Source organism: Trachinotus anak, unplaced genomic scaffold (assembly GCF_046630095.1).
Source record: "Trachinotus anak isolate AG129_WGS33_773 ecotype Australia unplaced genomic scaffold, CSIRO_AGI_Tana_v1 ptg000013l, whole genome shotgun sequence".
NCBI classification, from domain to species: domain Eukaryota; kingdom Metazoa; phylum Chordata; class Actinopteri; order Carangiformes; family Carangidae; genus Trachinotus; species Trachinotus anak.
The window spans coordinates 22,523,849-22,551,510 of record NW_027273864.1 but is presented as its reverse complement, the minus strand read 5'-3'; the positions used below and the strand labels follow the sequence as shown (position 1 = coordinate 22,551,510).

The 27,662-nt window shown below is 38.6% G+C and overlaps 2 protein-coding genes across 2 annotated transcripts; both read right to left on the bottom strand.

The window, feature by feature from the left end:
- Positions 1-1,559: 1,559 nt before the first annotated feature.
- On the bottom strand, positions 1,560-6,892 carry gpd1b (glycerol-3-phosphate dehydrogenase 1b). The gene is made up of 8 exons (XM_071494414.1): positions 6,738-6,892; positions 5,007-5,184; positions 4,735-4,875; positions 4,451-4,589; positions 3,700-3,812; positions 2,851-3,087; positions 2,639-2,745; positions 1,560-2,103 (listed from the first exon to the last, which is right to left on the bottom strand). The coding sequence occupies exons 1-8, from the start codon at positions 6,782-6,784 to the stop codon at positions 2,007-2,009; spliced, it is 1,059 nt and encodes a 352-aa protein (XP_071350515.1). The 5' UTR covers positions 6,785-6,892; the 3' UTR covers positions 1,560-2,006.
- A 1,449-nt stretch (positions 6,893-8,341) lies between these two features.
- smarcd1 (SWI/SNF related BAF chromatin remodeling complex subunit D1) lies at positions 8,342-27,322 on the bottom strand. Its single transcript, XM_071494412.1, has 13 exons — positions 27,079-27,322; positions 22,538-22,713; positions 22,294-22,336; positions 21,015-21,137; positions 20,343-20,465; positions 19,709-19,825; positions 19,029-19,130; positions 18,727-18,888; positions 16,675-16,772; positions 15,858-15,993; positions 13,624-13,746; positions 11,366-11,467; positions 8,342-9,893 (listed from the first exon to the last, which is right to left on the bottom strand). The coding sequence occupies exons 1-13, from the start codon at positions 27,262-27,264 to the stop codon at positions 9,840-9,842; spliced, it is 1,545 nt and encodes a 514-aa protein (XP_071350513.1). The 5' UTR covers positions 27,265-27,322; the 3' UTR covers positions 8,342-9,839.
- Positions 27,323-27,662: the final 340 nt, after the last annotated feature.

The window sequence follows — 27,662 nt, the reverse complement described above, 5'->3', positions numbered from 1 at the left end:
CACAGATTTCAAAATAAGATAACGGCCACGATATGATTTGTGGCAACAAACGAAGCAAAATTAACTCAAACGTCTGATTAGGTTCAATAAGTAACGAATACTTTTCATATCCCCCTTTTAAAAACTGAATTTATCCTTTCTGACCTCTGTAAGTAAGTTGTACGTAGCCTCGGTGAAAGTAGTTAGCTAGCTAATTTTGAAAGGGAGACAGCCCCGTTTCCTGTTTGTTGTGGCTGTCACTGGGTAGCTTTACACATCTTGGCTGCCGCCCTGAAATGAGGACTGGATTGAGGAAGTGGAGCGGGTCCCTCCTCCCTCGCTGAAGGGATGGGTTCAATGCATGCATGCATGGCATCCATCTCCCGGCTCTGTTGTTCTGTTGGAACCAGACTTTAGTCGCATATTTAAATATTTGAGTTGCAGTATTATACTTTGAAAGATTTTAACAACTTCCGCTCAGTAATCCAACAGATAGGTTACCTGAAAATGTGCCTTAATCAAAGGTAGATAAAAATGACGGTAAGTGATGGGATTGTGATTGATAAGAGGGCACACTCAAGTGGTCAGTGGGCGTATTACAACTATACATTGTCAGGCTATTCTTTATCTTTAAGGGCTCAAACATACATTGCACCCTACTAAACATCTGTTAATTTAAGTGATGCAAACCTTGAAATAGAGCTTTAAAATAGCTGAAATATCACAGTGACATTATAATTTCAGTGGCACCACAATGGTGTGTATCTGTGTTGTTAAGTAGGGATGAGGCAGCTGCAGTGCTGTCCGCTGTCTAATTATAGATGGACATTTGCCCCTTTGGAGTCCGTTATTATTAGAAATCTCACAGGGCAGTTGACTCAATAACTATGCAAGGGATTTCAGGCGGGGAATCCAATATTAAACGAGTGTCAAATGATGTAACTTCACGGTCCATGGCATGACTGAGCAAATGAGCTGATAGATGTAAGTATGTATGTATGCTCGAGTGTTTTATCAATTAGAAAACTGGCTGAGTAGAGTATGCATGCTACTGTACCCCTTGTCTTTCATGGTGCCTTTAGCTGACACCCTTATCCATAATGCCATTCAGGGACTGAGCATTAATGGAATACGTTGGCATATGGCCATGGACAGATGGCAGCTGATGAAGACACATTGATGTCTTGCATTTTAACAGAATCCAGAAATCCCCAGAGATGTGTTCAAATGAATCATCAGAACACAAAACTCTTGTTAATAAAATGGGTTGAAAAACACCAGAAAACATTTTTTTTTTTTTTTTTTAAATGAAGTCATGCATAATCTTGCTGAACTAATTATCAATTTTACTCCATACTGAACAGGACAGCCATCACTTATGAGGACTGTGACTAAAACAGGAGACACACTTAAAGAAAGGTTGAAGCAGACACCGTAGAAAATGGTAAAGGTGAAGAGTTTAGAGTAGCAGTCTGGTCGAGCTCAGGTCAGGTTACAGTGAGGCTGCTGCAGAGAGTGTGTGAGTGTACCCCACAGGCAGACACCAGCGAGCTAGAAAGAAAACACACTGAAAACAGACACAAAGTAAACGGGTTCAATAATTTATTCCAAAATAAATCTTGTTAAGTAATCGTTTACATATCGAGCAGAAAAGCAACACCCTGGGAGCGGTGACTGTTGTGTGTTCTGTACTTTGTTTAACATACTGTACATGTCAGTGAAAAGACAAGTCAAGGCACTTTTACCCAAGAAATGATGAAACATTTCAAAACAGGTTTTCAGGTCAGAGTCTGTATATTGTGTAAGGCAGAGTAACTCAACATTTTAAGTTATGCTTACGTCATAGCAGCAGGTCAGCACAGCAGCCCAGGTAGATGAGAGGCCGGACTCAAACAAGAGAGGAGTCAGAATTAAGCACTATTTTCACCTAACCTGACCGCCCTATAAACTGCTTGGTTATACAGTAGTTCTAGTGTAAAAGTCCTTTTCCAACTTCCATCGATTCGTCCCCCCTTCATGTCTGTCTTTTACATGTGCTCTGGGTGGTTTTGCAAGCAGCTGATGAACTCTTTGACTGGGTGGCTGTTGAAGCATATCTGGTAAACAGCAGTGAAAAGAGGAAACCTGGAGAGGTGAAAGAATGATGTTAGAAAGATGGAAAAAATGAAAGGAATAGTTCGGCATTTTGGGAATTAAGATTAATAGTAAAATCAAGATTATTCACTCTCTTGAGTTGAAGATTTATACCACTGTCACCTTGTACGTTGAGCATGAAGCTACAGCAAACAGCCCATTAGCTTAGCTTAGCATAAAGACTGAATAGAGGCTCTGTCCAAAGATAACATAACAGGCCTCTCAGCACTTAAAGGTTCACTCATCGACACATTAAATATTATTTATTTCATTTGTGCAAAAACCAAAGTGTGAAAATAGCAATTAATGCTTTTACAAAATGAGCTTATCATCTAACCCATTTTCCCAAAATGTTGAACTATTCCTTTAAATTCAATGTACATGTTTACATAATCTGATGCAACTCAATCACATTTTCTTCTTTAAAGTTGAACCCTAAAACCCAAAACCTCATCAGTCATTGCAAAAAAAAAAAAACATACAAGTTTAATGAACCATGTTTAAATAAAATAAGAGACAGACTTACTTTTCCACCATTTTTTTCTGTTTCAAGATTTGGTGGACCTCGGTCGCAGTAGCTGGACCTTGAAGCTTCTGACCGTTCAGCAGCTCGTTCTCTAACTGCTCAATGGTCTAAACACACAGAGATGCTTGGCGTTACATGATAATGGTTTTCATAAGCAGTGAGTGATAAAGATAAACAAAACAGAAACAGGAGATAAAATATGCTCCACATACTTTTCCTGTTTTGGCGAAAGCTTCCCCAATCTTGCGGTTGCGTCCACCGTAGCAGGTCGTGATGAGGTCAGCGATGCCGCAGCTCTCCAGGAAGGTGGAGGGGGAGACGGGGCAGTTTGTGCAGAAGACCTTGGCAAAGGCAATCATCTCCATCAGGCCGAGGCGAATCACCGCTGCCTTGGTATTGTCGCCGAACCCCAGGCCATCACAGAAACCCGCTCCCACTGCCACAATGTTCTGCAAATAAAGAGGAGATGCTGCTGTTCCTGTCTTGCTCATTCACATGTTAACGCTTATGAGGAACCTAACAGTAACACCTCCAGCTAGATTATATTCATATACTTTTTGACATCATTTATGCTCCATGGCCACTATAGACTTCCAGCAAATTCTGTTATCTACTTACTGCTTTTAACAAATAGACACATCCTGTTAAATGTTATTTTTATGTAAAGAAACTCCCAAATTATCCAAATAAAGGAAGATTATTAGTTTGTAATATTTACAATTAAATTCGTTGGACCAATACTGAACCTTGAAAGCGAGTAGATGAGCAACTTAATGTCAATTTAAAGCTTTCACTGAAAAGGTGTTAAACTGTCCAGTCTTTTTTTTAAAAAGATGTCTGAATGACCAGAGACACAAAACTGAATAAAGTGAAAAGTTCAGTGGATGTCTACAAATTACAAACTACAACAATATTATCTTGTCAATGTGCATTTCTCATTCTCTATTTATGCATTGTTTTATGCGTAATAAAAGAGACATAAAACAGACATTTCTGCCAGTGCCGGGATGCTTGTGAATATCAAGAACATCAGATTAGTCTGGTGGAGGTTTACAGCCGACCTTGAGAGCACCGCAAATCTCCACGACATCAGACTCCTCCACCACAGTCACACGGAAGTTTGTGGTCTGCATCAGCTCCTTCAAAATGGACCCACATGTTTTGTCTTTGCACCCTGTGACCAAAAATAACCAACAATAAATCATTATCAGTTGCCATAGTGCAACACTTTTTATTTATACTGTAACAGTCAATAAAATATGTGCTTTGAGCAAGACAAAGCAAAAAAAAACAAAAAAAACCATACTGTTTTGAAAAGACTATTCCAATAAACTTAATATTTGTGTTGTATACTGCGTACAGCACACATGGATGTGTCCCTCAGTATACTGCAACAAAGGGAGAGTTGCATTCTAGACCTCTACTTGTTCACCAGCATGTTTATGAGGCTTTTAAGTGGAGGGTGTCACAATTGTTCAGTTCAAGTACTATAATTAAAACCATATCAAATTTGATGTGAAGAGAAAGGTCTTCAGTCCGGAGTTAGACCACTACACTCGCTTGTTGATGCTTTGGGCTGATATAATTTAATTAAATATGTAGTCACGTTATCCACTGTAGATGGAGCCTCACTTCAAATGATTGTGTCCAGTGAAAAAAAAAAGAAATGTATCATATTTTGCATCATGTAAGCACTGTCATCAGTTACGTTATATTACTCTGCCTACCTTAAAATAAAGAGTCATTTTCATGAGTTTGATGCCATTTTACCCTAATACAATGGATCTCTTATTCAAGAGTTTATCTCCATACCAATGGTTGTTTCACAGAACTTCTCATCAGCCACCTCATTGGCGATATTTGCTCCCATGAGGACAGTCACAGTGATGCCCAGCCTCGCTCGGATGACCTCTGAAATCAGCTTCAGACCCTCCGGGCCTGCATCGACACCCTGTAGGAAACACACAACCCCCAAAACTCACATGCGAAAATCTGACAGCATACGTCCCATTCCTTTGTGAAATCTAACTGAAAGAACATTGTATGCCATCGCGCTGCCGTGGGAATGCAAAATATTTTGAGAAGGAAGGAGTTACCTTGATGAGAGACATTCCCACGGCGTCCTTCTTGATGTGGTCTTTGATGGTGTCACACACTCTCACAATGAACTGGTGAGGGACCACGAAGATGAGGATGTCGGCTCCTTTCACAGACTCGACCAAGTCTGGAACAGCCAACTGAGGAAGAGAGAAAATCAGACTTCGATCATGGAAACGACAGAAAAAAACACAGCACACATGCATATGACGTGTGCCAGTTTCGTCCAGATGACGGTTTACACATATGAGACGGTTTTTCAGGTGCTCACCACATTGGGGGGCAGCTTGTGGCCAGGCAGATATTTCACGTTTTCATGGTCTGTGTTGATGATTTCTGTGAGTTTACGGCCGTTCACCGTTTCCTCAAACACCCACATGTTCACTGTGGTGTCAAACCTGTCATACTTGGCTGCGTTGGCGCCCACAATCTTGGCAATGGCAGAGCCCCTGTGGACATGTAGAGACACATGATGATTATTCCGGTGTCAGGATAATGGCTGTGTGCTTTTGGCTGTGAAATATGAACCATACAAGGATTTGAATGGATTTCATAGCAGGCACTGGGAATTTTTTCAGGTGTAATGTGGTGCTGCAGTGATATTGGAGAAAAAAATGATCATATTCGAGAGATATTGATTCAATGATACTGCTCTGTCTAATACTGACTATCATTTATTTATGTGTGTTTGCATGTATATACACACACAAATATATACATACATACATACATACATACATGATGACAATTTTCTTTTAAATAATAAAATATTGTTCTCAGCATCAACTACCTCTGATATTAAGGTGGCAGTACACTGATTATTGCTTCATGAACAGTTAGTATTAAACTGCTTTTAAGTCATTAATGGCTACTTAGTTAAATAGTAATTATTAATTCAGAGACAGTAACAAAAATCAGCTGGCACACAGACCACCATCAGTCTGAGAAATATTATGTCACATGACCTAAAGCTTTTTCAAATGCTTTTCCAGACAGAAATAGCACTACAGGTGAAAAATAAATACCAGTGGTGCATTATTTTGGCACAAGGAGAGTCTCATTCAAAGACAGCCTATTGAATATCCACATAACATGAGCTGAGAGCCATGAGAAATCCCTTTTTTAAGATCACATATTAAATATCAGTAAGTTGGCATTTATTAGCACATATCAGTTAGAGTATCACAGGACTATTTTCTGCAACATGTTACTTCTTCAAATTCTCAGTGAATTCTTGTACTTTTAACTCCACTGCAAATATTTGACAGCTTTGCAAATAAAGTTAAGATGAGTTAAAACTTGATGCATGGTCATAGACAAACTACCTAAATGTGTACACATTAGTTGAAATGATGCCCCTCTTGATCAGCCACAGCATTAAAATGCTGTTTACATGTTACTGCCTCAGAAATAGTACTTTGAATTTTTTTTGCTTTCATTACATTTTGCAGCTTACTTTTACTTTATTACAATTTTGATTGCAGGGCTTTTGTGCTGGAGTGTAGTATTGGTACTTTTACTTAAGTAAAGCCTCTAAATACTTCTTCCACCACTGATTAATCTAAAGGTCATGCTGGCTGAGGGACATCAGCACCTCATGAAGGCTGACTCAGCACAAATATTGCCGAATGATAAAAGGCAGGTGTCGTTTTGGAGTGTTGAAGCACCAAAGGCCATCGTACATACTCAGAGATTCAGTGACAACCTCCCCTCTGCAAAGAAAATTGCAGTCTGCAATCGGCAGGTGAGTTTATGAACTTTGTGAATCATTTCTGTGCTTTTAACAAAGACTAAAGTTACCTTCTGACTTCCAAGTTTACCAACTTTTAGACAGCATTCACAAAAAAAAAAAACGCCACTTGTGAAATCTTATCAAGGGAACAAAAATACTGATATGCTGACTATGAATGCACTATTGTACCCCTTAGTATTATGACACCACACTGAAAGACACCTGAAAGTTCATGACAGAAGTTCAAACACATTAAAACCCTCAGCTCACCAGTTACCAGAGCCAATCACACAGACTTTCTTCGGTGCTGCCATCATGTGTTTGACCTTCCAGGCGGAGCTGCTGCTGCTGGTGCGGAGACAGACTGAAGCCGGGAGGAAGTGTATTTATACCAGACGCACAGCTGAAGCCCAGGCACACCCTCTCCTCATGGTTGGTCTGCTCTGTTGCCCCTCAGTGACAAACTCTCTCTCTTTTTTACTTTTACACACACACACATACACACACACACAGAAGCAACATGGTATTACAGCCTTTCATTGGGCTTACAGTTATGTAATACATTTTCTTCTGCAAGTAAAAACATTTTATAAACTTAAGTCACTGGGAAAGTGATGATGATGATGATAATGATTTAAAGGTAACAAACCTGCATTAACACAATTAATCTGCTTGGTTAAATTATTGAACTGGGTCACTGCCTGCTAGTAATTAAGGTGAGACACAGTGGGAAATAAATTGTGTCCCTCAAACACTTTATAAACTAAAGCTGAAATAATCAGTTGAAAAATGAGTCTGCAACAATTTTGATAACCAGTTCATCATTTTAAACACTGCACCACACTCCAGAGAGAAAGACTCTGCTTGTTACTCCACCACATTTGCCTGAAAGCTGCAGATACCAGAAACATTTAGAGACAGACAGAAGAAACACAACAAAAACATACGATAAGATTATAAAACACAATGCGCTGTTGCAGATTCAACCAGTGGTTCCTGACCTTTTTTTTGTCCTAACACAAAAGCAGAGTCTGGTCTGGGTCCCTTGTCATGTTTAAGGTGTCAATGAGTTGTAAGCAGTTTCACCAAAGAAACAGTTCATCTCTGAATGTCTCAGACGGTTTCAAAGCACGAGTGTATCAATAAACTGGTATTGACGACAACTGTGATATTTAAAAAATGAAATATTGATATCGTGTCAATAATACACGTATGATAATATGGTGAGGGCAGATGTTGTGGCCCCGTGAATCCTTACTTCAGATGTTCATGTGGTTCTTTTCACAATCCATTAAATGTAATTGTTCTTTTTGTTCACTTTTGTACATTTATGGTTACAGTCTCTCCAACTCCCTACACTTGTATTAGAGTCTGATCTATTTGCCAAAAAAGAGACAAAACACACAATGAAGAAAGTTAAAGATAGATTTGAATGAAAGCATTTTTTTCAAATTTTCTATAGCTGTCATTAGATATAGCACATCTGTCACAGGAGACATTTTACTGCATTAATACTTTCATTTGTAATACTTATAGTACATTTTTACTTTTATTGAACTGAGGGACCTGAGTACTTCTACACTAGTGAAATTTCTCTTGTAAACTTAATGGGTTAATTGGGTTTTGGACTTATAGTTGAACAAGACATTTGAAGAAATCACTTGGGCTTATGAATTTTGTATAACCATCTTTATCTATATACCGACACTTTTTGGAGTAAAACAAATAATCAATTGAGAAAATAATTGACAGGTAAAATAATAATATAATCACTGGTTGCAGCCCTATTGTAATCCATACAGGAATATTTAAGTCATCTTCATTATGCACAGATTAAAAAAGCAGTGCTAGAAACAGAACCTCCCAAATACAGGTACATTTTACATATCCTTTATTATAACATAATAAGAACATACAGAAAAATAGGTTTGGTCCATGAAAAAGTCTGCAGATTCAAATAATACTACAGCCCCCACCCACCCACCCCCCTCCAAGTGTTGTGTTTTACACCCCAGAGGTTCCCACAACTCGTTTCAAATCATGCACCTGCTCAAAACCCACATTAGTGTATTCTTGGAATTTGTTAATGAAATGCACACATAAAAGTTTCAGCCAGGACCCTCATCTTCATCTTCAACAGGCAAACAACCATTAAACCCAAGAGGTGTCAGGTCTGTGTCAGGCAGCATATGAAGAAGCTGCGACTCTTCACATCTGCTCATCCACATGTGAGACCGAGCTTGTTCAAACGTTTATGGCTTCTCTGCACATAGTTAAAACACACAAAACTAAAAGCAGAAGATTCAACTCTTCCCAGCTTGCAGGCAACATGAGTGCTGTGTGCATTTTGCCCTGCAGAGCAGCGGTTCTTCAAATGTGACTGCTGTCTTTATGCTGTAGAGAGCTCAATCACTGGGCTCTGAGAGCGAGGCTTGATTGATATAAATACTAGTTCAACTATCTGAGCGTAGACAAAGAGTTAAGAAAAAGATCTGCCAGGATAAGAGATACAATTTTACTTCACATCCATCTTCAGTTTTTTTCTGCTCAGTATTTACAAAACTATATAGACTAGAGGTACTCATACTAGCTACTTCCTTGATAATCTGTACTAGCTAACAAGACAAGTACTGATATAATACATATTTTTAAAAACAACTGATCATTGATGATAACAAAAAAAGAGAAACTTCATACTAAATGGCACTCTTAACAAAAAAATAACAGCTTTGCCACAGCAATGTATCTTCTGACAACAGACTGTGGCACAAACTGTCAAAACAAAACAATGAGCAATGTGCAGACAAGTAGCCTGATTGATTACAAACACAATCACAATCAATATCTAACTGAATGGGCAAGCATCTGGCCGCCAGGTCAGGAGTATGAAACGTAAATTTACTTTCCAAAAAGGGGGGAAAAGCGTTGTGGCAGAATCAACACATTCCAGCTGACTTAAGATATTTTTAGCTCCGGGGCAAAATACATTAAAAGTTGCCAGGTGCAATCTGCCCTCTGCTTTTCAGTTGTGTTTTTTGTGTGGGCAAAATGTCAAAATGGAAAGGAATGCTTCCAGGCAAGGCTTAGACATGCAGGAGAAAATACATTGTGCTCAAGGAGCTCGGGTGTGAGGAAAAAAAGAAAACATACAAAAGTGTGGAAGTAGCAACCAGACTGCAGTAGCTGCAGGGTGAAGTAAAAAGAAATTAACATCCTATTTAACAGCAAAACCATCTAGTATCTATGTCTCTAAGTTTTGTCAGAAGTCAGTTTGAATGTCTCTTTCTCTCTCTCTCGCTCTCTCTCTCTCACACACACGCTAGTCGTCTCCAACAGCACGTCTCCTCATCTGCAGCCTGCAGGCAAATGACTTTAGGTGTTTCTGATGCCGAGCGCCTGCTCCAGCTCCTGTCGCCTCTGCTGGACCTGAAAGACATTTTCACACAGATTTAATTTCCAGAAGAAAATGCTAGAATGCTAGAAAACTGTGTCAGTCGGGCATGATAAAAACAACAATACTAGGATTAAGAACCCTTTTTTAATTGGCATCAGCGCTCAAATGATCACTCCTTCTGACTTTTTGGGTTTTAAGCAGGAGGTGTCAGAAAAGTTACCTCCCGACCTTAGAAAATAAACTGGCAACAATTTTGATGATCAATTTATTATTTTTCTTGTTTTATTTTCCAGCAAAAAAGCTATTTATTCTCTCAAATGCAAGGATTTTCCTCTTCTCTTTGTCATATATGAAGGTAAAGTGATTAACTTTGGGTTATGGTCTGTTTGGTCAGAAACAATAAACAATCTGAATGTGTTGTCCTGGGCCCTGGAAATGGTGGGTATTTATCACTATTGTCTGAGTTTTAATAGAAAAGAAGAAAAGTGATTGAGAAGATAAGCAGCAGAATGAAATTAATTGATGATAAAAAATAATAGTTACAGCCCCACATAAAAATATGGATATAAAATTATTTGTAGCTTTGACTATCTGAAATCAGCAAACAGGATGAAAACATTTCAATTGATTTTTTTTGGACTAATTTCACTGTTTAGACGAAGCCCAGTCTTTTATTTGGATTTCTTACAGGAAAAAATGTAGCAACAAGAGAAATTCCAATAAGCATTTTATTCTTTTGCTATTTTTTGCCATTTCACAAAAAAAAAGTGAATAAGAAAATAGTCTGCAAATAAAGAAAACAATCATTATGTTCTAGTTAGAGGGTCTCCAGACGCCTCAGAGAGAACACTAGAAGTAACAATCTATGTAACAATAGAAAATTATATACACTCCATACACATAATTAATTGCTGATGCATATGGATGTTACAGTTGGTTTCAATAAATCTTCCTTTACAACCCAAAATATTTATCATAAACTCATATCCCAATGAGCTTAATATTAAAGGGGCACTGTACATTGTTCTGATTCCCAGAGAAGAGCAACTCAGCTTTAAAGGTTTAATAAGGTTCTGCATTAGGAAAAACAAAGAAGCATCACTTGTTTATGATCAAGTAAATTTTGGGGCTGGTTTGTTCTTGTCTTCCTTCTTCCTGTCTTTATCTGTCTGAAGTTGATGGGGATAAGCCAAACTAAAGCAAGGGACCATATTACATTTCATCCTCTGGGTCCCATCACTATGTGTACTAAATTTCACAACAATAATCAAATAGTTGTTGATACATTTCTTAAAAAAAAAAAAAAAACACCACCACAAAATTTCAGCCTTGTGGTGGTCAGAGTTAGTGGATCACAAAAGTCATTAAGAATCATCATCTGGAGATCATGGAACAATCCATTTAATAGTTGCTGAGATTATTTAGTTTAGAACAAAGTGGTAGAACTGTGGTGCAGGCATGCCTAAAAAATAAGAGTAGAAAATGCAAAAGAAAAACACATTACCTTGGAGTAGAAGTAGCGACAAACCGCCTCCTGAGCCCATGGCTGGTAGTAAAACTCAGCCCTTCGCTCTTCTTCTGGGTTTCCTACCACATCTGTCATGGTCTGTTAACAGAAAATGCATTATTAAACAAAAACTGCATCTTAACTTGTCCTAGGGCTGATAAATTAAAGAGCAAAAAACCCTGGAAGGACGATGAATAACATCTACTGAAGCAACTGGATCCAACACTGACTGCAACTAACATACTGTCACAGGGCAACTTTTTTTCTGATAAGCTGTTGCTGTGGGAGCCGGCAGCAAAGTCTGGACTGAATTCATTCAATTTCACAGAGATTCGGCTGAACAAAAACTGCAGGTGGGTGACAGCTGGTCAGCAGTTAATCGCCTCTCCCAGCGCTCAGAGGGTAGGCCGCCTTGCTGCCAGTCAGACATGTTATTAAATGTTTCATGCTCTATTTTGACTCAGCGCTCTTGTCTTACACCTGAGTTAGCAGCATGACCATGTGGACAGTGTCCATGTAGTTAGATAACTAACTTTTGTCTTGCCACAGTTGACCCTTGGATTTAAATCCATGTCACTGTGACACAGCAAACCACAGCAGGACCAAATAATCTCCAAAATGAAGGCAAGGCATTTTCTGAATGTCAAAATTACTCAGGCTTAGAAATGACTATTTTCCTAGATGTAAATCTATAAGTGCAGGAGTTTCTTTATCTTGTATCCACTTTCCCATAATTACCTCGCCTTATTCGGCATCTGTTAGTGATTCCCTAATCCCTACATTCTTTAATGGCACATAATATCCCAAGCATATTTACGGGTTGTCAACTCAATTTTATCTATACAGTGCAAATCACAAAGTTTGCCTGAAAGTGCTTTTACAATTCTATGCAGTATCAAACACCCTCTATCCTTTAAATTTGGACATGGAAAAAAAAAAAGAAAAATTTTATCAAAAACGAGGAAAAACAGAAGAAACCTCAGTAGCAGTAACAGAGGAGGGATTGGTCTTTCAAAAACATGTGATACATGTTATGTGTTGTGTACAGCGTGGAAAGAAATAATACTGAAATCGTTTTTCATATACTAATTTGTCATGTGCTTGTTGGATCATGGTCTTTCTAACATATATTTATTGTTTCTATAAACACTCAACATCATTACTGACGTCTTTCTTTTAATACATCTTACCGATGAATATGAGAAATATATTAGTCACTCCCCTGCACAGTTTGTCTTGGTTCAGCTCACCTGCAGAAGAGCCACCTCACACTGATCTCCTGTATAAGAGTCCTAAATCAGTCACGTTTGAATGACTGTTCATCATCTGTGATGTGGAAAGATCAGATTTCCACACGGTGAGAAAAAGTAAAAGTGTGTTTCCTGGTCATAGCACAGTTATAAAATCATCACACACCGTGAAGCGTCTCTCCTGCCAGGTTGCTGACAGCTGAATACTCAGTCACACTGGACTGCAACTGAGGAGGTGGGACCAGGGTCAGAAATTGTTTAGCCAATTTCACCGATAGTCAGCACTGGAACTAAGAGCAGCCAGCAGACACAAGCTGCACTGACCTCCATCACCCGTCTACGTCCATGAGTTAGCTTTGTGGTCTGATAATTTTTAAACAAAAATTGATTTGTGAAGTTTACAGCTGCTCATGCTCTGTGTGATGATGCAGCTAAAAAAAGAGCACAGTGATTCAATCATCAAGATTCAAAGTTTTCTCCCCTTATGACATTACACTACAGGGGAACAGGGTGACATTAGGCTGGCAGGTGGAGCAACAACAGTAGTGACAGTAATGGCGAGGGAATTATGCGCTTCAAGTTGAAAACGATGAGTCAGGCCTCCTACTTGAAACACTAGAGGTCTGCTGTGTTGCATTTTGATCCATTGAGGCTACTGTCAGTGGAGGAACCGGTTATTGCTGCTTCTTCATCTTTCTGATCCATATGGGACGTCTTTCTGAATGACTGTTGAACATTCAGGCTTAAAAGTGCTTACTCTTCTGAATGACTGACACCACAGCTGCATATTTGTGCCTAAAAGTTTGGGTGACTGAACTTTTCCTGTTATTTAAAAGCATGAAACACAAAAACATTAAGAGATGCATTCTACATCGACAACAACTGTGATATGTGTTGGAAGGTGGGTTTTGTTCAGGCAGAAGCACCATGGTATCTACAGTGATAATGGACCAAAAACAGAAGTTCCTCAAAGATCCAGTTTGAGGTCATGGCGGGCAGACTGACCTTGAGGTCTCTGCACTGGGACTGCAGCCAGTCGTTGATAAAGCCCTGAGGATCTCTGGCAAAACTCAGCATGAACTCTCTCTGGGTCTTCAGCTGGTTAATGGTCTCAATGGTTTCATGGATCTGTGGAGAATTAAACACAGAGGGACCATACATTTTAAGTAATTAACTAGGTATTGATTAAATATTAATGGACAGTGATTCATCAAATAGCATATCACACTCGATTACTACACGAAGGATAGATTGAGGTTTCCTTTATCCCTTAAGCCCAAGGCTACTTTTCTGAAAAAAAAACATACACAAAATCAGTAATAACTCCACAACTGTAACAAAAACAAAAACAACCTTGGGCTCTATTATAAATATGATGAATGATGTTTAGGAGAATTTTGAAATTTTGCTTCCATCTAAACAAACGTCTAAATTAAAATGAATAACATCCTTATAACAGGTCAGTTGGCACCGATGCTATTGTTTGAAAAATGCTGCGCAGCAACTCAGTCAAGTCTGATGCAACAGAAATTAAGCACAACAATCCATTTTAGTCACAGTAACATTAAACAGCCGCTCCATTTCAGCCATTTAGAGAGGCAAATATGTCAAATAGCTTTTCTGCCTAATGACAGGTAATCTAGCTCTCTAACATCTCTTGATTTTTCATTCTTAATGGTCTCTGTGCTGTTTGTGAGACACTGCACTACTCCACGCTTCTCATCTTCAGAGACATCCTTCTTCCTCCTCACACTGCCTGACAACTGTGACTTGCTTGATAATCTGGATCAACCTCTTCAAGTAGGTTTGCCTTTAATTAAGATTACCTGGCAAACTAATTAACGACCCTGTCTAAGACTGACAACCAGTTGTCTAAAGGAGGTGTGAGAAATAACAGAATACAACTTTCAATGAAAATCTAAAAAGCTAAATGTTTGTTTTTCTTACATCCTAATGACACTTGGATAATAATTTGAGACTCCAAGTAATGTTTTAGTACTGCTGTAAACAGAAGCCCACTGTGGGAAACACTGTCTTAGATATAATACCAATATGCAGCATTCCTCTGGTTCACTGGCTTGATCAGTTTCTTTGTAATTAGCAACAAAAAAATGGCCTCAATAAATCAAACCTTTTTTTCAAAAATGACACGTACAAACCAAAAGACATCACTTTAGTAACAAGCCAACAAGGTCAAGTCAGCTGAACAGCTGGTTGCTTCGCTTAACTCAGTATTTGCTAAAACTAATACTTGTAAGCAAACTTGTAAGCCATACTGGCTGTTAAGGTAAGAGGACTGTAGTACAGTGACCAGCATCAAATGTGCATTGTCATGGTCAGGCACACACAGGAGAAGTGGTCTACACAGGAGAAATCTTGAAATATTACATTTACTATTCTATGGCTGGGTCCCAGGTCTTGTCTTTAGTTTTACATGGATCCGGGGACTGTAAAATATCAAAATAAACTACAAATGCAGAGACAACTAAGACAGGCTGTGCTGCAAACCATTTCTGATATTAGGCCAGCAGGAACAGGGTGTATATCAGCAATTGTAGCAAATGAATGGCGCCTGTGAACTGTAAACAAGCTCTCTGTATTTATATTGTTGACTCGTCTCAGAACAAAGACGACACAGGGGGACGTCTTTCAAGAGAATGGCTCCATGCCTTATCAATGTGATTGCAGCCATCCCAGCCAATGTAATGGCTGCTAGCAGGAGGTCATGAAGACCCGACTGACCTCAAAACTGGCTTGAGAGAATAGATGCAATAATACACAGGCAACAATTTGAGTGAGCAGATATGTATGAAATTGCCCACAGCAGGCCCCACAAAATGGGAACAAAATTGACACCTTGGGCTCAATGACCTGCGGTTACATAAGGGGAAAAACAGCCCCTGTCCTTTCACACTACATTTAAATCGATTGTGCTTAAATGGCCTTTTCCACAGCGAACAGAAGACAAGACGTTACAATTAGAAACAACTGCTCCTTGATACAAAATGGTAGGAAAATAATTAAGTGCCATCTCAAACTCACGAATAAAATCCATTCCTCTCATTTCAAGTTGTTCTTCAGGAGGGCGTGATTTGGTAGGAGATCAAAACCTCACAAAAAAACTGCAAGAAACAGGAAACAACTCCCCACTGTGTGCACACAGTTCTGTCTAAAACTCTCACAGACAAACACAAAACCTGGTTACATCCGCAAAAAGAACAGCTGGAGGCTGCTCATACCTTGTTGTCCAGTCCTGCTATTTCCTGCTGACTGGCTGTGGAGAGCAGGAAGGAGTTCATCTGAGTCTTCAGTGTGTCGTCCACTTCCACGTCAATGTCGTAGCAAGCTGTCTTCTTTTGGTCATTGGGGTCCACACTATTAATAGAATTTCAGTTTAGTTTGTGTGTAGTCACATCACATTGGCAGAAGGTGATTAAATTAACAAGTAAGATTGGATTTAAACAGCAACCCACTTCTTATGTTGGGGTAAAATTTCATAGCAATTTTCAACATCTGTTGATTATGTAAATGCTAATTTATGTCTTTGCTATGAATCAAGACTGAAAAATTAAAACACACAACTAGAGTTTGAGCAATCAGCTGGTTAATGGATTCAGAAAACTGGCAACTATTATAATAAGCGTTTAATCCTTTTAATGTTTTGCAAGCAAAATGCAAAAAATTGATTTTGTCATATATGTTGTAATGAGTATTGAAACGACAGTCGGATGAAACAAAGAATTTGAAGACACCGTCTTCAGACTGTAACATTCCTTAAATTAACACAAGATTAAAAAAATGTATTTTCTATTATGTTTTCTTCATTGCTTTCCACATTTCAGGGTTTGACAGGTGCACTATTATTATGTCATCTTGTTGCACCATCCTTTGCAATAGTTTAATGAGACTTACTGGGAACTTGGTGCAAACGTGGTAATGTGCATTAATTAAGATTTTCTTTGGTAAATTTTCTCAAAATCCAGTTCAAGCTTGCACGACCTTTGGTTGGAATACTAGCTAGTGTAGGCGTCCTGTACACCCTCTTTATTAAGTTACCTGATCACATGGTTGATGATAATGGGCTCTGGGGGCATCAGGAGTGCATGCAAGCGCTGCGGGATCTCAGAGAACTTCATTCGCTGGGTCTCGAAAATCTGCAAATGCGGACAAGTACAATTTAGACACAACATCAAGGGGACTAATAAAGAAGTTTAATATGTGTGCTCTCTTTTAGTAAAGCTCTTAAGACAAAAGCATTCATGAAATGTAGGCCTGTCAACAAGTTCACATTAGGAGTTCACTGAGTTTTTTACTCAGATTGGTTCTTGCTTAGTTTGAACTAGGGCTGGGAAATATTTTCATACAGCTGAACTATTTTGATAATTGATTAATCATTGTATTACTTTATCAAGCAAAAACTCAAAGAGTTTGGTGACCTGAGCCTCTCAAATGTGAATAATTGCACCTAATTTTCTCAGATTTCATTATGAACTTAATATCTTTGGATCTTGGTCAGAGAAAGTTTGCAGTTTTTAAAACATCTCCTTGGACACCTTGCGAAACTGTGAAGGACAGTTTTTTCACTTTTTTGGGACATTGTACGGACTAATGGAAAATGAAAACAACCATAATATTGATTCAATGGAATTAAATTGCAATAATATGATAATATTGTTTTACAAAATTCTGTCTTTCAAATGATTGATTACATAAGGTTGTTTTTATGATCGAACAGAATAAGATACTGAAATGTGGCAAAAACAGAATTCTTTGCACTGAACATCAAGTTGTACATTTACTATTAGGAATTGCTATCAATAAGATTTAAATGGTACTACTACTCTTACCAGTACTGTTAATGGTACTGTTATCGTTTGTTATTTTTAAGAAAAAATAAGAAACAAATTAATTTATTTTCTTATATAAACTGTATATAAATTAACATTCTTGAGTAGTAAACTTCAGCAATATGGTTTTGAATAAATCACTAATGGTTACTTTTAACCCATGTTCGTATAATTTAGATAACTCAGTGTGTAGGCAGCAGTGTGCTCACATATGAGTGCTTACATACATAACATACTTGGGACAGCGACAGATGAACTACGAGCTCGACGGTCGAAAACTGTGCATTTCTCCACTTGTATGTGATGGACTTCCTCTGAATGTTTTGACAGAACCCCCGTGTTTGTGCCATTTTGTACAGAAGACTTGTTGCACTAGTGGCAACAAGTGTAACCACACTTTTGAACATTTAATTCCCTCTGTGTTTTTGTGTGTGCTGCAGCATGACTGAGAGCTGCCCCTGCCTCTCAAACACAGGCTCAGAGAGATCTCTCCTCTGGATTGGGAATACTGAAAATGCATCACAGACAAAGTCTCAAGAGTTGGTGAGTTAAATGTGAAGGATAATTTTATGTAGCAGCTTCCTTACTTTCCTGCATCAAGTGCAGAACGAATAATATCTGAACTTATCGATACTACAGTATTCAATAATTTAGCCCGAGGGCCCATTTAATATTGGGTTGTGGTTCCTTCCCCATTTACCATATTGTTGTACTGATATCAAAAAGTTCCTAATTAAAATTTATTTCAGCTACCTATATATTGCAGCCCTGGGTGCAGCTAACAGTCCTAACTTTCTCCTTTGCTCCACTCTCTTTTTATTCTCCTAAGGTTTGTTGCTTTGTTTGTTGTTCGAGTCTGTTGTGACTCCAAATTTCCTCATCCCAAATCAAAGTGATGCATTTACAAGGAAAAAATGTTAGGTACATGCTAGGTATTGTAAGCTGTCAAGTGAAATTTATTCCATACGTTAAATCAACATTAACCTTCTACAATTCTCTGTTTATCTTGGCAGGGTAGAAAAGAATGCACTGTGAAATCAGTCAGTGACCCAGAAAGCGAGAGGAAGTCGCCATAAAAGGACAGAGAGTAAGGGTAGAGAAAGTGACTGTGCAACATCAAGAGCAGGAATTAACCAGGACAACTATGAGACTGTCGATCATCCCAGCTTCATGCACCAGCTACAGTTTGTGTTCATCAGTTAGATTTTAAAGACACCTTTTCTTTTTTAGCCTATTTACATTATTACAGGAGTCCACTCACCTGCTGCAGGTACTTGTCACAGTTGATGAACTCACGCTCATGAGGGTCCTGGAGTTTGTGGGTCTTGACGTACTGCCACAGGGCCTGAATTATGACAGGTCTGGTCTGGGTGTGGATACCCAGCATACGAGCCAGCCGGGGGTCCAGCTTGAACTGAGGGGGCTGTTTAGAGAAGGTAGATTTGCTCTTAGAGGATGACTCAGGGTCTCTTCCATTAAACTTTCCTCAAACTAAATGCTGCACCAGAAGGCAGCATTTGTACATGGCCTACTGAGAGGCAGAATAAACCCCTGAGCATTTACCTGGTAGTCAAGCATGAGCAGGACGGTGCAGCGAACACCCACGTCACCTGGCCTCTTCACCTGGAAACCATCGGTCTCCTGGGTGGTGGCGGTCCTATGCCACTAGAATGACATGAGGGACATTTTAGTATTTACTGATCAGTCTATAAACTTCAATTCTTCATTTCACAGAACACCTTTTCATTTGTCAGTGTAGGAACACAAAACTCATCCTTCACATTACATGAGCAATGAAGTTAATGTAATCAAAATAAACTTAGTGTCGACTTTATTCAATGCAGCTATTCTGCTATAAAGTTTACTTTTAGCAGAATAGTCTTGAAGTCTAGTCTTAAAGACTAGAAGTGCCTACAAGTGAAGACTGGGTAAATATCTCACAAATATCTCATATATATATATATATATATATATATATATATATATATATATATATATATATATATATATATATATATATATATATATATATATATATATATATATATATATATATATATATATATATATATATATATATATATATATATATATATATAGGGAGGGAGAGAGAGATAGATAGAGATAGAGATAGATAGAGATAGAGATAGAGATAGAGATAGAGATAGAGATAGAGATAGAGAGAGAGAGAGAGAGAGAGAGAGAGAGAGAGAGAGAGAGAGAGATAAACTAAATGATCTTACTTCCACAAGGTGATTATCTGGACCATACAGGTCCTTGTCCAACTCAATCACCAGGGACTTGAAGAAAGAAGAGAACTTCCTCTTCTGTTTGGTGGCTTCATACTTAGACACGGCCGTCTGTAAAGCACATATTGTTGTTGGAAATGAGAATGCAATCAAATTTTGTTTAAAATATTTAAGTCTGTTCCCTCCAGGGAAGTGAATGGTGTGATCCAAATCATAATCAACACATGTAAGGACAGTAACATAGCAATAATTTTGGCATTGTACCAAGGACTGAACACCAATGATAAACACTGAAATATATTAAGGAGAAACGAGGGAAAATAGCCTAATATTGAAATACACCACTCGTTCACCAATTCAAGATCATACAACAAATACTAAGTTATAATGTTCCTATGAGCTGTTTGGTGCTCTATCTCTGTAATTTGTCTAAATAAAGAAACTGTAATAGGAAGCAACAGATAGCATAACTATAAAAAATTGTTGTTTTGGCAGGACTTTGCTTATAAAAATACACTACAGGCCAAATCTATCTTATACTGGATTGGAATTTCACAAATAAATATATTCAGGAAAACAGTAATGTCTAAGGCAATAAAATAAATATACAGTACTCCAATTAACTTACATCCTCCAGCAGACGCCCCTCAACACGCAGCTCCCACGATGCAACTGTGCCTTCTCCATCCTCTGCATCTGGCTTTGCAGGGTTGAAGGTGTTGGATATAAAGATCCGAAGCTTTCTCTTTTGCTAAAACCAACCAGTCAAAACATACTCTTTTTAAATTCATGTCCTGTCAATCACTCAACAATGGCTTTATCTAAACAGATAATCAACACTGGTGAGCAAACTTCAGGGTTTTTTTTCAACAAAATTGCTCCTTGTGTGGTTTAATTTATGATAACATCAATTTATCACTCTGCTGAATGCAGTCACTGTAAGGACATTCAGACACCTTCCAGGCATGCTTATCTCCAACACAATGATGACTTTTTGCTCACGTCTATGTAAAACCAACATTTACTTTCTATAAAAATGAAAACATTGAGTTAGTACCTTGCTTCAAAAATTCATATGGGTTGAAGCCTAAAAAATACCCCCTACTTTTTATATGGCAGGTTGTGAAATGTATGAATACTCCTTAAGACATTTTTGGTTAACATGCCTTTACAAAATGGCATCACCCAGTTATAGGGACCATGGAGGCCCCTGAGCTTCTGAATGACTTTTAAATTAATTTCAGGTTTGAACAGGAGTGAATGAGGGAGTCCAGTGGTGTAGAGTTACAGGGAACTATACCTTAATGGGCCTCTTGAGGGCCTCCTGAATGTCAAGCCTTTTGCGCATGATGGTCTGGTCCAGCTTCCTCTCAAAAGCCAGCAGATCCATGTAAGCCTGAGACTCTGGGACCAGTTCCCTGATCTGGAATTGAAGAAAAGATACTGGTAACTACTGGTACAACATTAAAACAAGCATACATCCCAAAAAAACTCACTGTCAGCTGTCAAGTTTATCCTCATATACTGATTCTCATTAAACATTATGGCATCATTTTTGTCTACTTACTGTGTCTCAAAGAGGAACTGTACATAGCTTAAAAAACTATAGGGAACAAAATATGTCGGTAAGCAGGTATATTTTGGACCCTATAGTCCCTAAATGTATGTGACTTTACATGCTAACACAGCAGATACAGCTACTCACTGTTTTGAATGAATCATACTAAATTATTATCAATCTAAAGGAAAGATTATTATAATTGTCAGGGGCCTAAAAGGGGCCTGACAATGTGATGTTTAAGATTTCTGCAGGCTTCACAGAGTAAATTTTAACACTTTTTAAAAATAGAATGTAATATGATACCCCTTTCACAGTCATACCAAAGTATGAAAGTTATCAATAAAAACTAGTAGGGACAATAATGCAAATGATTCCTCACATGCACAGAGAAATGAATGTCATTTTATTTACAATTATTCCACATATCTATCACAATCATTCCCAATAATATAATTACTGAACATAAAGTGGACCTGGATAAGCACCAGAAAATGGATCAATGGATGGATGAACGAATGAATAGATGACTTAATCAATTAAAAAATACCATATTAACTTAAAGTCAGTGGTCTGCTGATGATGGCGTTAACATTACTTCTTCGAAAATTATTCATTACCTTTGTAAATTAAATTTAACATGTTTTAATACCTTTTATGGCCTCTTTTGAGGAAACCTAAATCAATGCTTGACATTTCAAAACCTGCAGATACCCTGTGGTTAGAGAGAAGTACAAGGAAATGAAGTTAAGACTAAAGGAGTTTTCTCTGGTCCAGTCTGTCAGACTTTCCAATCTATCATCATGGACACTACCACTTGGCAAGCATCAGACTGAAGAAAATGTCAAGTGCATGCTCTCTTAATCCTATGGGCTTTTAACACATCTCTTTAGAGACCAGCTCTCCTTTTTTCAGAGCCACATGAATTAAAATTCGAATAGATTTGCAAACGTAATCTTTCTTAAACACTCAAGGACAGAATGAATGGATTTCCATGCACTGCTGTTTGACAAATACTCACCCTCTGAGGTAGAATTTTATCAGCCATCTTCTTCTTCTTTGTGCTGGAAAAACAAATTACCAAAACAAGACAGGTTTGAGATTAGTCAAAGCAACTCTGTGTATCTTCATAACAGGACAAAGAAGCCAGTTAAACTCTTCAGTCTGAGATTAAACTCTGCAATACCTAGGTGACACACATGAAAATTAATGCTGCATTAACATAATCAGAATAATTAATTTGCTGATCCAGTAGGGGGACTTACTGCTGGTTGCGGTTCTGCTGCTGAACCTGCTGAATCTGTTGGGGGGCCGGCCTCTTGCGAGACGGGTCCATCACACCAGGCATCCCAGGGCGAGACACCGGGCTGCCGCCGTATCCTGGGGGACCCATAGCTGGTCCCTGTGGGGTCATACGGCTGGATGGAGGCATGCCCGGTCTCTGTAGAGAAAAGGTAAAAATTATTAGTTTAAGAAAAGATTTAGAAAAATACTTTCTGGGCATTAGTTTTCTATTTCACACGTCATTTCACAGCCATTGAATCTTTAGGGCAGAGCCGCCTGACCACCTGCTTTGAGGCTTTGCAGATGAGAAATACGGTAGTATTCCTTTGTGTTTGCCATTTTCATCTACAAATATGCTCAGACTGCAGGTATCTGGTCTGTGCAGAGCTGTAACTTGTGGTTATAGGTAACAGTTGATTGCAGTCCAAAGGTACATAAGTTCATCATATTGTGCATATTCCAACTGTGTACTGGCTTTCTTACCAAAAATGTAGAAGGTCACAAGAAAACCCCTAATGTGTTTCCCATTGTAACATCCCATTTAATTGTGCTGGAGCTAAACTTCTGGCAGCTGAACAAGTACTCTTTGGTGAAAGAGAATATGAAATTTTGCACAGCCCCCAGCTCCCCTAGATGTTTTTTGCAGCTAAAAGAACGAACAAACCTAGAGCGCACTGCAGTTTTACCTAGGTATCCATGAACACCGTTATATAAGAAACATGACTGTCATCTCTGATGAAAAACATTATTCAAAAAGAGGAATAGATGTGTAAAAGAGTCATCAAGAAAATAGGGCTACATATCTGTAACTGATGTGAAAACACCCTGCATGTTTAATGACTCAATCCTAATTTAGTGAAATCTATGGGTATCATCGCACCTTCTAACATATACTGGGGGTCAGATAAGACAATTATGGTTGCAAATAAACAAATTAATGAATTAATATCTGCTTTTTTTTTTTTAGCTTAATTCGTACATCTGTGAGTTGCTGTTTATCTAAAATGCCTGAAATGGTACAAGTACAAAGCATGTCAAAAGCATTGCAAAGCAACCTGTATTTCCAAGGTCAATGTGTGCAATGAAAGCTTTGAAATGCGTTTTGAGGGAAAGAAAAAGCAAATCAACATCTATTAAGCTATAATCCTTTCACTTTAATCTGTATGGATATGGTCTAATGGTATGTTTGGGACATAGAATTAAATAAATACAAAACAAATTAGTGCTGAAAAGTAAAAATAAATGTGTCAATGAAGCGTTAGCAGCACATTACCTAATGTAAGAGCATTCATTATTAACTGACTAAAACAAATTCCTGCACAAAAAATGGAAAGCGTAGCTCATAATCAGCAGCACATCAGAGCTCTGCACTGTATACGGAAAATCCAAACACTGCTTTTCATCATCAAATGGTAGTCTTACAACAAGAGGTAGCAACAACTTGCATGCCAACTCCTTCAATCAAGCAAATACAGAACAAACACTGCCAACTCACCAAACCGTGTGCTAGGAACTCAAACAGGCGACTTCGTGTATCTGACGGCATGAGTGCAGGTGAGAACACCAGATAAATGACAAACCACTGATTGCAGCTTTCCCCCCAGCAGTCACTCCAACAAATGAGAGAGTTGAGGGTACTCTCTTCTTAGCCTATGGTGTTGGGTGGAAGAGTGAGGGACATTGACTCGTCAACAGTAGAGGCTAGATGAATGTGCTCTGCCTTTTCCACAAAGCGCAGTGTGGGCAGAAAGGGACTGTATGTCGAACATTCAGTGCTTTTTACACTATAAATCAGCACAACCTTGGTTTACCTGAGAACAACTGGAGTTCTGAGGTTTTCACGGTATGAAACCTCTTTGACTATGTTGTGAAAGGCTGCTTGTATGAGGGAAAGCAGCCAAGGACGTTGGAGAAAAAAAAATACACACAACAGCCAGTAGCTAAGCAGCAAACACTTCAACTCCTGTAGATCAATAAAGATTAAGAATTTATCATCTCTATCACAGTTATAAGAACTAGCATATTAGCCGGAGACAACCAATGATCCCATTCAATAGTGTCTGTCCAATAAAAACACTGGACCACAGATCAGGATCTAAAAAGTTATAATCTAATACTACAGATGGACAAATCCAGTAACTGACTCTGTGTGACATGCTGGAAGAGAAGCAGCAGCATGTGTCACAGGAAGACAACAACCACTCAGGACTACTTAGCTATTTTAAGCGAAGTGTATCCATAAGCACATTGAGAATAGAAATCCAACAATTAGTCAGTTAGTCAATTGACATAAAGTTAATCAACCAACTATTGTAATCTGCCCCTTCATCAATGTCTTAGATTATCTGTTTTTCTTTGTTTTACATCATTGTAAACTGAATATCTTTGGGTTTTGGGCTAAAAAGATGTGAAGAAGTCACGTAGATCTGGAGGGAATTGTGATGGTCTAACTATTTTCTGACAATATGTGGTCCAAATGATTAACTGAGAAAATAATCTGTAGGTTACTTGATAATTAAAATAATCATGCATTCAGACACACTTGTGGCTTTAAATTCCTCCTTATTCAAAAATGTGTTTGGTTTATTGTTACTCTTGGCTGTTCAAGCTTCACTTGGCGAAAATGGTGAATATGCAGAGTTTGACACTAAAAGACTGTCTGGAGGCAAATCATGGACAAATATGCAGCTTACACCAATGTGATGTGAAAACCTAAAACCTGCAGTGTACATACTCTGAAAATGAACATGTAAAGTAGGAGACATCTTGTGTCCAGCAGTTAAACTTTAGAATGAACAATATTTGCATATATATTCTGATTTTCTTCTGATTTTAATTGATATGGGGAAGATTTTTAAAATTAAACTTTTTTATGGAAAAAACATGTCAGACACAAATTACTATCTCAAGCAGGCCGTTTTATATACATTATATACATTCTCGAGAAATCGATCACAATACATTTTATGTACAGAGCAGTATATCTGAAAAATAACAGAAATATCAGTTACTCTTAATGTATCTGTAAGAGGACAACATCATGTCACAACTTTAGAGAGTGAGACATACACAGCCGCAGTCAATTCCTGATCACTGACTGACACACCCATATCACTTCTGTCATTTTAACATGGAATATCTCTTTTGACATATTTCATGTGAAACCAAAGTAATGACTGTATTGCATAAACATAACATCAACTTGTATAATTTCAAATGATCTAATACTGTACTTGTTGAGCACATTCTGCACAGTGTATTGTGTTATTTATGTCCGAATAAATATATTCCTTTATTGTCCAACATGAGCATCAACAAAAAACAAAGCTTCATACTCCCGATATGAACAGGGGCTTTAAAGACAGCTGCATTATAAGGTCTTAATGTCCCTGATATAATAGCTAATAGGGCTGCAATAAACAATTACTTTCATTATAATTTAATCTGCCAATTGATTTTTTAATTTATCAATGAGTCCTTTTGTCTATAAATAAGTTTGTTGTAATTTCCCTCAGACCAAGGTAACATATTCAAATGTCTTGTTTTGTCTGTCCAACAATCTAACATATTCACTTTACTGTCATGTGTATCCCTCATATTTCAAGAAGTTAGAAACAGCACAACAAATTGTTGACCTCTCTGCATACCAAAATGACTAAAATAAATCCTTATCAATAGACTTGCTCGTTATTCTTTCGGTCCAACGACTAATCGATTAATCATTGCATCTCTTAACAATAAACTCTGGATAATGTAATCGACGTGAGAACAGCTGCAGCACCTGTTTGTACAACGAAAGCTGAAACTTTCTGTGGAGTTACCATCTTGGTCCACTTGTTTTGTTGTGTGCCAGCTTTACCAGCGAGATGACTGCGTGTTTACCAGATGCAGGGACTGAGGTTGGCTCTGCGAGTTGGGTAACAACCAGCTGGTGTGCAACAAGCCTATCTGTTGAACACACGGTGCAGCCTGGTCCCAGTTTCAGCCTCTCCTGTGATCCCTGCTTACACCTTTGCTTTGAATTTGCATTGATTCAAATTGCAGCCTGTTCATTCACAGACTGCCAGTCTTTTACAGCTATCAAACTTTTTAGTTAAGCAAAAGCTTGTACTCTCTTAGTAACACAAGTATTTTTAAATGTTTACTTTTTTTTAACGCTTTTGTAAACTACTCGAAGCCCTCATATTGTGTTTTCAGCGAGAGGAGTGACCGGTCCTACCAGCTAGCGGCGTTAGCAGGCTAAGCTAATTGGCTACCGTGACTAACCAGCCATTCTTGCTGTTAGCGGGCGGGAGGGTTAGCGAATTCAAACAACGAACAAACTCTCATAGTCGGTCAAAGTGGACACTTAAAACGTTTCCCAAAGGTAACTACTTTTCAGCCGGGCTGCAGTTTGTCCGAGCCGAGGCCCCCACTGGAGGCGGTAGTTAACATTAGCCCCCCAGTGACAAAGCAACGGTAAGAGGCTTTGTTCTAGCGGACAAGCTAACGCGTCAGAAGCCAAGATGGAGCGATATCTCACCGGGTACCCAGGCCCGGGCATCGGGGAGCGGTACATGTGGTTCTGCGCGGCCGACGACGGTCCCATCCTTCCAGAGGGAGTCCCGGGCCCCATGCCTGGTCCTGCGCCCGGTACTGGTGGTCCAGGTCCCATTGCTCCGCCACCACCGCCCGTCGGTGCTGTCTGAAACCCCCCTCTAGCCGCCATCTCCTCTCTGAATGTCGCCGCCGGTGCAGGCACGGAGCTAACGCGAGAGCGAGAACAGACTTTCGGGTGGTGGTGCCGAAGCCTCGGTGACCTCTGCTGGATGGTTGTGGTTCTGCAGTGGGGGTGATGATGATGATGATGATGATGATAATGATGATGATGAGTGAGGAATGAGGAATTGGTCCAGGATTATTGGATAAATTATACCTCGAAATGTCATAAAACCACCAGTGGAAGATTTACTCAGATATTTTAAATAACATACTGTAAGAAATGGGGTTACATGTAAAGGCCTGAATTCAAAATGTTATTCTTTAGGAAAAGTAAAAAAGTATTAACATCAAAATACTTAAAGTACCAAAAGTAAATAGCCAATTTCAAAATAAAGTATAGCTTAT

Coding starts and splice junctions, on each gene's coding strand:
- gpd1b (XM_071494414.1), bottom strand. CDS start 6,784: ATGATGGCAGCACCGAAGAAAGTCTGTGTGATTGGCTCTGGTAACTG. Junction 5,185..6,737: donor GTGATTGGCTCTGGTAACTG/GTGAGCTGAGGG, acceptor ACATGTCCACAG/GGGCTCTGCCATTGCCAAGA. Junction 2,104..2,638: donor CAGAAAAAAATGGTGGAAAA/GTAAGTCTGTCT, acceptor TCACCTCTCCAG/GTTTCCTCTTTTCACTGCTG.
- smarcd1 (XM_071494412.1), bottom strand. CDS start 27,264: ATGGCGGCTAGAGGGGGGTTTCAGACAGCACCGACGGGCGGTGGTGGC. Junction 22,714..27,078: donor TGCCCGGGCCTGGGTACCCG/GTGAGATATCGC, acceptor TTTTCTCTACAG/AGACCGGGCATGCCTCCATC. Junction 22,337..22,537: donor CAGCAGAACCGCAACCAGCA/GTAAGTCCCCCT, acceptor TTGTTTTTCCAG/CACAAAGAAGAAGAAGATGG.